The sequence below is a fragment of the Sphaeramia orbicularis genome, chromosome 16 (genome assembly GCF_902148855.1).
Source record: "Sphaeramia orbicularis chromosome 16, fSphaOr1.1, whole genome shotgun sequence".
In the NCBI taxonomy this organism is placed as follows: domain Eukaryota; kingdom Metazoa; phylum Chordata; class Actinopteri; order Kurtiformes; family Apogonidae; genus Sphaeramia; species Sphaeramia orbicularis.
Window position 1 is genome coordinate 53,386,902 of NC_043972.1, and position 13,457 is coordinate 53,400,358.

The 13,457-nt window shown below is 37.9% G+C and overlaps 1 protein-coding gene across 1 annotated transcript in view; it reads right to left on the bottom strand.

The window, feature by feature from the left end:
- Positions 1-12,294, bottom strand: part of sh3bp5b (SH3-domain binding protein 5b (BTK-associated)) — a 49,001-nt gene extending 36,707 nt beyond the window's left edge. Inside the window, exons 1-3 of the mRNA XM_030158491.1 lie at positions 11,951-12,294; positions 10,022-10,084; positions 1,328-1,456 (exon numbers count right to left, since the gene is read on the bottom strand). Of these exons, the coding sequence (XP_030014351.1) occupies positions 1,328-1,456; positions 10,022-10,084; positions 11,951-12,094 (336 nt within the window). The 5' untranslated portion in view covers positions 12,095-12,294. The remainder of the gene's footprint in view (positions 1-1,327; positions 1,457-10,021; positions 10,085-11,950) is intronic.
- Positions 12,295-13,457: the final 1,163 nt, after the last annotated feature.

Here is a 13,457-nt window from a genome sequence, read left to right on the forward strand (position 1 = left end):
GAACTATAAAAGTAAATGAAACCAACTTTTCATCAGAGCAGAGCTGAGTCTTTTCCATCTCCTGGGCTCTCACCTACGCAAAGAGCGGAGCTGAGCTGAGCTTTTTCCACCCTCGCTGCTCTCAACTTCAGCAAAGAGCTGTTCCACCTTCTAAGCTCTCCAAGAGCTGTTCCATCTTCGCTGTTCTCAACTTCTCCTGGCGAGCTTTCCAGAACCAGCCGCCAGAGCCAGCTGTGCATCTCCTCCAGCCAGCAGAACTTCAGACCTTCAGAACTTCAGACCTCCAGTGTGAGCACGTCGCTTCACAGCCTGTTCCTGCTTCGAACTCCGTCAGAAGACTGCATCCGTTCTCCGTCAAGGCCTCTCCAGCCTGCATCCTTCAGAAGGCCTCTAACTTGTAAGAAAACTTGCTCCTGATTTATCTGAGTTGGTGTTATTCCAATTTAAGTAGGTTTACCTCAAAGTAACCTCACTAACATTATAATATATTGAATATAGCTATCTGCCAACTTAATCTACATATTCTCCTGTCCATAATCTCCTGCTCCTCTTATCGTATTTGTCTCTTGTCTCTATGTTATTTGTGTGTCTTAGTTTAGTTAATAAATTATTTATATGTGTATAAATCCAATGCCTCAGTTGTGCTTGTGTACTATATATTTTCACACTTGGGTTCACTGTGCAGTCCACGAACTATCAACCTCTGCAAGATTTCCAAATTATTGTTTGGGTTGATTTAAGTTTAAGCTTAGTTATAAATCTATAATTAAATTAATCAATAAATCAACACTCGATTAATAAATAATTTGGTATCCTATTCTTGCTACATAGTGTTAGGTATGATTATGACATCAATATATGTTTGGTTTCAAAACAATTGACGTAGTGCCTGCTGAGAAAAAACAACTAAATGTTCATTGTAAATTTTGCTTCCCCACCCTGTACAGTAGGGGTATTCATTGACCTTAAAAAAAGCTTTTGATACAGTTTCTTCACAACATTCTAATCAATAAATTGGAAAAGTAAAGGATCAGAGGGGTGGGACTGAATTGGGTTTAGCGCTTCGTAGGGAAAAAGACTGCAATTTGTACAGCTAGGTGAACCTAAATTAAAATACATGAGCATAACATGTGGTGTGCCCCAGGCATCGGTTTTGGGTGCTAAATGGTTTATTTTATATATAAATGATAAATGCAAGTGTCAAACACAATGGAATTCATTCTATTTGCTGATGACGCTGATTGACATTTCATATTCTGATGAAAATTTGCAGCAGCTTTACATACATGGGCCATGTCTTTCCTTGTGCCAGTCACTGAAGACTCACCTGTCTGGCGAGTCTGCGGGCCTCCCAATAAGGCTTTGACTCCTCCACTGCTTTGCCAATCTTCTTCACCAGTTCATCCAGTTTCACTGTGGCTTCTACCAGAACTGAGCGGAACTTCTGCCTAGCTTCCTAAGCACAAAAACACAAGAAATAAACCTCAGGAAATCAAATCAAAGAGGCTCAAAGAATATGAATTTAACTGTAGTAAACTTAAAGCCCAGAAAGTAGTCCTTTTACGGCAAAGTTGAGCAACTTTGCAGCAAAATAATCACTTTCTGGATCCTTTACTTTCATGCTGTGAGATCAATAAATAAACACTGTACTCTTGAGCATATAATAAAACTCTTGAGCGTATAATAAAACAGTCTTTCCGGGTTAGAAAAATTTCATTCATTTTACATGTAGTGAAATGATAACTCATCTCCATTACAAAGTATGTCTGTGAGAACAACTTTGGAAATGTTTTCAACATCTGACTATTCTTAAGAAAGCAATATCTTGATACAATGTGAGGAATGTCTTCAACAAAAGTATTTTAACTCATAAAGACCCAAACATCCATCACCAACCAAAACCACCTACTGATCTAAACTGTTTAATACCTGTTGATCCACTAATCCTATCAATACATGTAAATTATTGATGTAAAATGTAGTTTGAAATCTTTTCATGGTCATCAGAAATGACCCATTTTTACATTCAGAGGCTCTGTAGTGAACCTGGAAACACCGTCATCTTCTACAACATTGATTCACCAGTAAAACCTAAGGCAGTAGATAGAAATGCTTGTTTTATCTTCAGTTAATGATAGATATTACTGAAAAAGTCACTTCTGCAGTTTTCTCTGTTTTTGATATAATGCACCCAACTTTAATCTGAGCTTTTATGAACATCTTCATGATCAGTAAATTAAAAATAGGAAAATACCTGATTTATACTGATAAAATACAAAGTACAGAAGATAATATAAATGGTGATAAATCACTTAAGAAAGGTTAGATATAGGGAAAATTCATTTGGGAACGGACACAAGAGTAGCGCTGGGCCTTTATGCATTAAGACAGGAGAATTACTCATCTACTCTGGTAATAATACTGATGGACAACACAGAGAAGGAGTTGGAGTAATCCTAAACAAGACTACACAAAAAAACACTCTGGGTGGTGGTGGTCCATGGTTCCAAGTTCTTATGCTGTCTGAATGTGCGAAAAAAGGGCCTAGCTCCTGAAAAGGTTACAGGAACTGCAAAAAGTCCCTACAGTACAAAAGGGCCTATGGAAACGGTGTATAGAAAATGAAATATACAGAATGAAGTTTAATGGAAGGAGCTCACAAGGAGTGCCCAAGATAGAGAAAGATGGAGGTTGCTTGTGCGTGGCCAGGGGTGAAAGGTGATGATGATGATGATACCGAGTAAATAAATTAAAACAAGCCATTGAGAAAAGTTACATTTCAACACTGCAGAATTCTATACAGTGTATAATGAGAACCCAAAATGCTAGTTACCTATAGGTACAGATGAAAATTACTTTTATTGATCCCCAGGGGAAATTCACTTTTCAGTCAGCTCAAGAAAAAACTAAGAAAACCAAACAAAAACAGAATTAATTAAAGCCGCAAGCGGGATCTAAAGGCCCTCGCCACAGGCACGTCCAGTACAAGTATGTCCATCGTTCAGCAGGTGGCGCTCTAGCATCAAATTTTAATGTCTTCTGATGAATGGGTGTAGGTCTGGGAGATTGACAATTGACTCAAATTTGAGGTAAATCAGTGTTCATATGTACAAACTAAAGAATTTTTTGTATAAGTAAATCTTTAGGGGGCGCTATGCAGCCGAAATTCAATTTCTTCCATTGAATGGGTGTAGGCCTGGGAAATGTACCACTGAGTCAAATTTGAGCCAAATCGGTGTTCGCATGTCTGAACTGATGCAATTTTCGTAAAGGTAAATTATAGGGGGCACTATTGTGTGAATTATCAATGTCTTCTGACAAATGGGTGTAGGCCTGGGAGATTGGCAAATGATTCAAATTTGAGGCAAATACGTGTTCGTATGTCCGAACTGATGCAATTTTCGTGAAGGTAAATTTGTAGGGGGCGCTATTGAGCGAAATGGCATTTTCTTCTGATAAATGGGTGTAGGCCTGGGAGATTGACAACTGATTCAAATTTGAGTAAAATCGGTGTTCGTATGTCCAAACTGAAGCAATTATCGTAAAGGTAAAGTTGTAGGGGGCACTTAAGCACCAAATGTCAAATTTTTCTGATAAATGGGTGTAGGTCTGGGAGATAGACGTCTGAGTCAAATTTGAGCCAAATCGGTGTTCGTATGTCCGAACTGAAGCAATTTTAATAAAAAAAATTTTTAAAAACTTGTAGGAGGCGCTGTAGTGCGGAATTTCAATTTCTTTTGGCAAATAGGTGTAGGCCTGGGAGACAGATGTCTGAGTCAAATTTGAGCTAAATCGGTGTTTGTATGTCCGAACTGATGTCATTTTTGTAAATGTACATTTGTAGGGGGCGCTATAATGCGAAATTTCAATTTCTTTCAATAAATGGGTGTAGGCCTAGGAGATAGACGTCTGATTCAAATTTGAGCCAAATCGGTGTTCATATGTCTGAGCTGAAGCAATTTTTGTAATGGTAAATTTTTGAAAAAACTTTGCAAAGTTTGCAACCTCGTCACACAAAAACGGTGACACCGATTCCAAAAATTCGGCTAACTTTTGATGCCCCACTTCTCTAGATACTGTACACCAATTTTGAGCACATTCGGCCAAACACCGAGGAGGTGTTTGGCCGAGGAGATAGTTCAAATACGACGTTAGCAAAAACGCTGACTCAGCATTTTGGAAATTTCAATCCAATATGGCCAACTTCTGGTTGGTTTTGGGGCGTGGCCATAATAATATTTTTTGTTTGTCTCCTCATGATGAATCTGTGTACGGATTTTTGTGGCTGTACGACAAAGTTCAGGCCTGTATTTTAATGAGGTTAGTCACCCACAACAGCTGTTTTTCTGGTTTGTCAGAATGACATGAAAAGGATGATCTGGATTTTCAACGATGTCCTCCTCTTTACTCAGTGTGTGTCTCTCTACCACAGCTCCCAATAGGTCCTTCTTCTCTCCAAACATTAAACCAGATTTTCCACCAGTTTGTCCAGCCCTTTTGTGTCCTATTTTCTGATGCTGCCTCCCCAGCAGACACCAGCATAGAAAAGCTGCCACCATTGACTGATAAAACATGTGCAATATCTTAGGGCAGAAGTAAAAGGACCTGAGTCTCTTTAGGAAATATAGCCAACTCTGTCCCTTTCAATAGAGTGAATCTGTGTTCAGCGACCAGTCCAACTTGCTGTCAAGATGCAGACCAAGATATTTGTATGTCAACATCACCTCAACATTCACCCCAAATATACTTACTGACGCTTTCTGAAATCCACCACCACTTCTTTTGTCTTAGAGGTCCTTATTAGGAGGCAGTTTGGACAGGTCCCTTTATCCCCTTCCAGTCAATTTCTGGTGTACGCAACAATAGTTGTATCTTCAAAATAATTTTGGATGTGACAGCACTCAGAGTTGTACTTAAAGTCTCTAGGAAGGGAGCTAAAACAGTCCCTTGTGGAGCCCTAGTGCTGGCCATAACTGTGAGAAGATGTTGGCTCTCTCAGGGCTGCCAGGATCTCCTTGTGTAGAACACTTAAAAATCTATACATTACCTATACGATGCGATGTGACTATTGCACACACGTACATCACGATGCCAATGCTCACACGATATATTGTGCAGCTCTACTTTATTTTTACTCCGGCAAAAATCGAGAGGATTTCTCCAACCCGTTTCAATTCCTTCTTAATTTGTTACATTTTATAACTAGTTACGTCACGACATTTGCACATAAGGTCAAGACTTCCAACGAACATATCTCAGAGTGCACCATAATTGTTTCTCAGCAGCAGGGTTAAAGATGGGCCTTTGGAGTTTAATTAATGAAGAATTCATACCCAAGCATAGTATTCACAGTTTATGTAGACCACCGGGAAATGTTTTAAAATGCATTATTCCATTTAAAAAAGCAAACTATCACTCCTTCAAGACAAACACACCATTGGTTGTCATCCAGTTTTGTCTTCATCAGCCTCCCTGTGCAGTTTCTTAAACACATAATGATGAACACCCTCATATTAGCACACTGCAATGTACATGACACAAACACAAAATATATTATAAGAGTAGACAACCAATATTATTACAAAACTTAATAAAATGTGTGTAACTCTCAGGTCCTCTCCTGTGCCTCACTGTCTTTCTGTTGTGATGTAGATGGAGACTGCAATGCAGTCTCTCTGTCCTCCCACTAAGAGGTCACTGTGACGCACTTTATCTCACATAGACATAAATACACTCAGACTTTCAATATGCATTATTTTATCTCATGTAATAATGAGCATTTTAGTCTTCACATTACTGAAGTTTTCCCGTAAAACTCCACTAACTGTTACTGAAATAATCATTCCGTCCCAGTCTGTCATCAGCCGGAATGGAGCACAGAAGACAATGGTCTACCAAAATCAGATGCTAAGGTGAAAAGATGAAAAGTGATTTTTCTACGAGTTTTATGTAGCCTTTACAAACTTTGAGACTGCTGAACCGAGTGTTTAGATCCATATATATATTTTGGCTGCTCTGAGGGTGCCAAAATTACATCTGCACAAGTTAATTAACACAACAATCATACAGTCAGTGGATAATTCAAATATGTATACAGTACTTCAAAAAAATATTTTTGCCTCTCAAAAATATAGCTATTATTTACATTTATATAATTATAGTTAGTATTTGATCACAGCATATATCTCTTAATGGAAAATGTATGCATTCTTATAAGGCAGTGGTTCTCAAACATTTTACAGTTGAGTACCCCAGCATTTTTAACTGAAAAAAATTAGGCAAAATTTGTTCCTGTGCCAAAGGTGTTTGCTTTCATTTTCAAAACTTCTTAAACAAACAAAAAATATTTAACTTTAATATATTAAAGATAACAAATCTTTTTAATGTTAAGAGGAGACCTGCATTTAGCCATCCACATAACACAGTTTCTGTTTAGAAGACCAAATCTGAACTTTAATCTCTGCTCTGTTACTTAAGAAAGAAATTAGATTCTTCTGGATAATAAAAATGACCTTTGATCTAAACAGAACAATTAAAAAATTCACACATTCATGAACTCAACTCCCAAGTTTACTGAGCAGTAAACTTGAGTTTTATCTAACTTATTGCATAGTTCACACAAGTTATGGCCAAGACAGTTCAACTCTGGGGCATGACAAGACTTTGGACTTCATCCCTGTGAACATACACAACTTTCACCCCAATAAAGCCACTAGTTTACTGACCTATATAAATGTAAGCCATTCAGTCATCTATATTATAAATGCCAAGTGACCTCTGTGTGCATGCTTGCGTGTGTGTATGTATGTGTACACACACAATCACACAAAATCCGTACAGAACTGACTGCTGTAGTTTGTCATAAGTATGTATTTTTGATCAAGGAACAAACTAGCGAAAACAGCAAGTTAATCGGATCAGTATTTTGGGAGATATTAGTAATTTTGCAATACAATAGCTTTACAATCACATTGCTGTAGTCACAACACTTTGGTTGTAATTGCTGGACAAATGCGATACAGCATGCATGACTACACAACATAAAAACGACCACATCTAGAACCCGTGGATCCCCATGAGTCAACAAACTAGTTTTATTTAATGCAAGAGTCATTAAGTTCAGTTTCCTCTACAAAGACAATTCACCATGGTAGATATTTGAGGACTATATTACGCCTTGCTACTCTGTTACAATCAAGTTACAAAAAAGGTAGCATTGCAATCCCCACCTTTAAGCCAGTAGTTTTGGTAGTCCCAGAGTTTACATGACATCTGTGCAAAGTGAAAGATGGCTGTGATGTTGTTGTATGTGTACAGTTTAGCAGTTAACCTACAGGGACCACAATGCTACTTTGGAAAATGACTTTAGAATGTATACATAGCCAGATCTGGGAGCCCCTTACCAAGACAGTGGACGACCAAATCACCTCTCACCATTGTTTTCAAAGTAACATGAGTATGCTTGTATCTCCAAATATGTACAGTCACAGAAAAAATCATTAGACCATCAAAAGTCATCAGAAACAATGGTTATGCATTCAAGTACTAACTCTTGTGTGTATTATGTCACTTATGCTGCATTTCCACTACGTGGAACCAGCTCGACTCAGCTCGGCTCAGCTCGACTCTACTCGACTCAGTATTCCTGGAGACCATTTCCACTGCAGGATACTACTGGCTATACAGCACCTGGTCGTCATAGAAATGCGGTGTGTTATTTCCATGTCATCTGTTCAGAGAGTTGCTGATGAACTCGCTCTTTGCGTGTTGTCTCGTCTGAATTTTTACGTCGGCCACCAAAGACTGAATCTCCTCGACTGACCATGGTGTAGTTTTGGGCTGTTATCATGTGGATTCATGTACCGCTTTATTTACTGTCAACCTCGGCGGAGGTGATACAAGAAAACTAGTACTGGGTACCAGATAGGGCTGAACGATATGGACAAAATTTCATATCTCGATATTCATGCCAGATATTTCGATATCGATACGATACGATATGACTACAGGTTCAATGAAAACCAAGCATTTTTCAGAAAAATACAACATCATAACGCAAAAGAATGTGGAAAGTGCAGTTTAATTTATAAGAACTCACTGCCAGTCATCAACATTAGCATAAAGTACGAATAATTAAATTACAAATCAAACATTTTACTGCAGCTCTGCTTTACCAATCAATAACAAATATATGCAGCAGCTGGTGGAAGGTGAAACACTGAAAGTGCATTGAAGTGCAACATGTTATATTCTGATATAGGGTTCAGTTGTCTGGCTCGACCACAGGTTCGTGGTTGTGGCGAAATGATCGATTATACGGAGCTCGGATTCAACATTAATTTACACTTATTATAGAGTTTTGGAATGGCCACTTGATTAAAATGTGTTCGGGATGGTATTTTATAACGCTTGTCCAGTGTCTGAACCATTTTTTAAAGCCCTTTTTCGAGATTGTGTACAAGGGTACCATGTCTTTTGCAATGTAGTATGCTATAGCTTCTGTAATGTCTTTATGTCTAGTGGACGTCGACTCGTACGGTGTAACGCTACTGAACGCATCAGCAATCAAACTTTGCTTTGGCTTCTTTTGGGATGGCTGAGAAGTCCCCGGTTTTGCTCTCATTGCCATACAGTCTTCGTGCAGCATGCGATGGTATTGTTTCAGGTGGTGAAACATGTTTGTTGTGCTACCTTGCTTTGTCGCAATTTTTGCCAAGCACGACTTGCACAACACCTGGCTCTGGTTCACATCATCCTTTTTAAATCCAAAATACCTCCAAATAATGGAGGATGATTGATGTTTTAGTACCAAATCAGATTCTGCACCGCCACCGGCCGCATTATCTTCTGCACTCACGTCACTTTTCTTTCTTACTTTTCAATTTCCCGGCTGTGGATGTAGTGTGTGTGTGCATGCGTCAGTCTCCGTCTCCCTCACTCCTGCCCTCATATGTTTGTCATTGGTTGGCTTCAGCTGTCGATCCACAGCAAGCATGAAATAAGGTCTGTGGTTGGCTGGCCTTAGCGGTGCATTCAAGGGCAATCATGAAAATGAAATTTGTTGTGACTTCCAGAGCTGTACATGCAGGGCAAGCGCAGGGGAAATCTATATCGTTTATATCGTTGCTTTTTCGATATTAATATCTTGAATGTTCATATCTAGATATAGATACAAAAACGATTTATTTTTCAGCCCTAGTACCAGATTCCAGGTCCTTTTTCGTAATGGAAACGCAAAAAGGCCGAGCCGAGCTGAGTCGCAGTGGAAACGTGGCATAAAACAGACAGAAAAGAACACATGGCATGCCTAAAAGCACTGTTGTTGGTAGTACAATGCCATAGCTATTGATGTAAGAACTTAAGTGATTTTGGTTATTATCAAGAAAACATGAAAAATGGCTACATATCAGCTCTTAAATTAAACTCTTATGAGTTATTTTTATCATTCTATTTGTCCAAACAAATGTAGCTTTAGTTGTACCAGGCATTAAAATGAACAAGAAACTGAAGAAAACAAGGGTAGTCTAATAATTTTTTCCGTGACTGTATGTTACCACCAATACGTTTCATATGAAAGTAGAAGCTTGCATCATGCCAGTTTGTAAACTGGATTAGATGCCCACATTATTTTATTGTAACACAATGTACCAATTTCGTTCACAAAACTATTTACAGGACAATTGTTTCAACATAGGAATAGCTGCCAGAGAAAAACATTCTACTTCAAAATATGGCTTTAAGACAAAGGCCCAGCTTAATTTGGTAAAAACTGTTGAATCTGCACAAAGCAACAACTGCAAAACAACCTTGCTTGTTAGAAGGAGAAAGCTGACAGGTTGACTTCACATGATGACATCAGTCAACACTATTTGCAAGCAGAAGTAAATAGTTAACATGAAGTGTTACCTGCTGACAGAAGCTGAGTGTCTCTACACACTCCATCAATCAAGCTGTTAAAAGCTGACATGCTGCTGAAGTCCACACAACCAGTATTCTCATCAAATGTAAATGGATGACTCACCTCCAGCTCTGTCTCACATCTGTTGATGTCGTCAGTGGACTGGTTGAGTTTCTCCAGTTCCACCTGTAACAGAGGGAAAGCAGAAGAAAATAAGCAGGAACATGGGAATATATATATATATATATATATATATATATATATATATATGTGTGTGTGTGTGTGTGTGTGTGTGTGTGTGTGTGTGTGTGTGTGTGTATGTATATGCAGTTCTCTCTCTATCTGTAAGTATATATATATATATATATATATATATATAGATATATAGATATATAGATATATAGCTATAGATATATCTATAGATAGATAGATAGATAGATAGATAGATAGATAGATAGATAGATATAATACTTTATTAAACATACTCTATTGGCAATTGGTACAATAGGTACTACACAAATATTATCAGGGACCTGTCCAAACTGTCTCCTAATAAGGACCTCTACGACAATATTTACATAACAAGTGGTGCCAGGCACAACAAACCCCGCCCCTTGCAAGTATTGTAGCTTATTTTGACATGGATCCAGCTGATGTCATCATGTCTATGCATGTGGTGATGTCAGTATATCAATTGCCTCTGTATATGTTGTGAGTTTAAAGTAAATTGAAACAAAATTTTATATACATACATACATATATATATATATATATGTATATATATGTGTGTGTGTGTGTGTGTGTGTGTGTGTGTGTGTGTGTGTGTGTGTGTGTGTGTGTGTGTGTGTGTGTGTGTGTGTGAAATTTCGCCCATTATAGGGTAAATGGGAGAAGAAAAAACACTTAAAAATTCATAAAACATTTTTTTTTAACTTTGACCACCTTTCCATAAATGTAACCATATCTATTATGGGTCACTGGCAATCTATAAACCAAATTTGGCATGAATCCAACCAATAGTTTTGCTGCTACAGAGATGTGAAATTTTGCCCATTATAAGTAAATGGGGAAAAAAAGATTATAAAAAAGCTAATTAAAAATGTTGAACTTTGACCTATTGTTCCCAAAATATAATGAGATCTATTCTGGGTCACTGGCAATCTATAAACCCAATTTGGTAGGAATTTGACCAATAGTTTTGCTGCTAGAGTGTTAAAAAACTAAGAAACAAACAAAGAAACAAAGAAACCAAACCAACAACAATACCCCTTGCCTCCAGTTTGGGGAGCAGGGTACCAAATATTTTATTACAATTCTTAAGTAGATTTTTCAGGTGACAGAATTTTACTTGACATTTTAAAAAAAAATGTGCCAAACATAACTGAAGAAACGTATTCACAATTAATATATTGTAACGACCAAAAAGGCTGAATTAAAAAAATAATAATAATTTTCTCAACAAAGGTCTCCAAAGGAATAAAATCGACTTTGCAATTTAGGCATTCTCCCCTATTTTAAGACAGATTAATCAAATAGTTTAACAGATTGTCATTATCTGACGATGGACTGCCAGTTTTCACACTGACATAAGGCTATTCTTGTGTGCGTATGCGGTTTGTGGTTTACATAGACAATAGCAGAAAGTGTTGTGAATGTCCCTGGTTGTTCTAATTCCGATTTAGAAGCCAAATATGATCATACTGTGGTGCGTAAAACACCCTAATGGTGCAGATAAATGCTGTTTTACTGTTGCTTATTCTCAGTTTTGGAGCAAACTGGAGCTTCTTTTGATATTTTCCCTAAATGACGTCAACATCGGTTGGCTTTCGCGTGTGAAAAATGCAAACTATCAAATTTGTGAATATGCCAAAAATATGAAATATGGTTCCGCTGACCGTCACCTCTAATTATTCAGCTTTTCGCGGAATACTGAGGAAACAGTCTGCACTTTCTTCTACTCGTGCTGTCGCTGACAAAAAACGTGTTTGCTCATCCGAAATTAGGGATTAGCGATGAAAAGCAGAAATGTACACATGAAGGATGTAGAGGTACCTGAATTCTGGGATCCACCTCCTCGTCCTGGTATTCAGTGTCATCATCCCTTTCTGAATGATCCATTTCAGAGCTAAAGGACAGACGCGAGACTTGAACAAAAACTGACGAACCACCAGGACAGGACTGACCCGCATCCGGCATCTGTCACAGTTCACATGTGGGTGGACGGAAGATCTTTGGCCCCGGTTGGCTGCCGTGTTTAATCACCGAGGAACAGTTCACTGTGAACCAACCAAAATGGGCGCCGTCTATCCCCGCACGGCTCTGTCTAACTGAAAAGCAGCTGAAATGACGAGAACTGAGCGAACAAACACGGAACGCCTCTTTCACACACAAACACTTCAAATATATCAGGCTGATCATAATTTGATTAATAAAAAAAAAAAAAAAAAAAAAAAAAAGGACACTTAGCTCCGCCGTGTGATACTTAACCCTTAGATGTATGAGTGTCCGGACCCTCCACTCTTCCATAAAAGGGTCATTTGTCTTTTATTGTTTTTACACGGTGTGCTCTTCTATTCATTGTTTTTATTTTTATATTTATTATCGCTATTGTATTTGTTGCACTCTGCTGAGGGCATCCTGAACTAATTTTGTTGAAACTTGGAGTACAATGACAATAAAGCCTATTCTATTCTATTCTATTCTATTCTATTCTATTCTATTCTATTCTATTCTAGTATGATTGTCTTAAAATCAATGTGTTTTAATGCCACTTTTGTCAGTGGTCAGCTCTAGGTTCAGCAACATTATGTGTCCACAAAATTAGGTCAAATCTGGATACACTGAATGAACAGGTTTGTCATCAACATCAATGGTTTTTTTCCGTCTCTAATAACAAAGATATATCCCTAATGCGTCAGAATCAAACTGTGAAAGAGTGGATCAGGGAGCATGAGACATCATTACCCCGCCCCCCGAGGGGGAGGCAAGGGGTATTGTTTTGGTTCGGTTTGTTTGTTAACATTCTAGTATGGAAGCAAATCTGTCTCATCAGATCTTGAATTATAAAAGCCATTGAATTTCATACTCTAGCAGCAAAACTATAGGTTGAATTCATACCAAATTGGGTTTATAGGTTGCCACAGTGACCCAGAATACATCTGATTACATTTTGGGAACAGGTCAAAATTCAAATTTTTTAAATGAATTTTTAACATTTTTTTCCCCCATTGATTTATAGTGGGCAAAATTTCAAACGTCTCTAGCAGCAAAACTATTGGTTGAATTCATACCAAATTGGGTTTGTACATTGCTAGTGACCCAGAATAGATGTCATTACATCTTGGGAAAAGTAGGTCAAAGTTTCACATTTTTAAATGAATTTTTACAATCTTTTTTCTTTTCCCATTTACTTATAATGGGTGAAATTTCAAATCTCTATAAAAACATCAATTTTGTTTCAGTTTACTTAAAACCTGACATATATAGAGACAATTGATATGCTGACATCAGCACATGCATAGACGTGATGACATCAGCTGGATCCATGCCCAAATAAGCT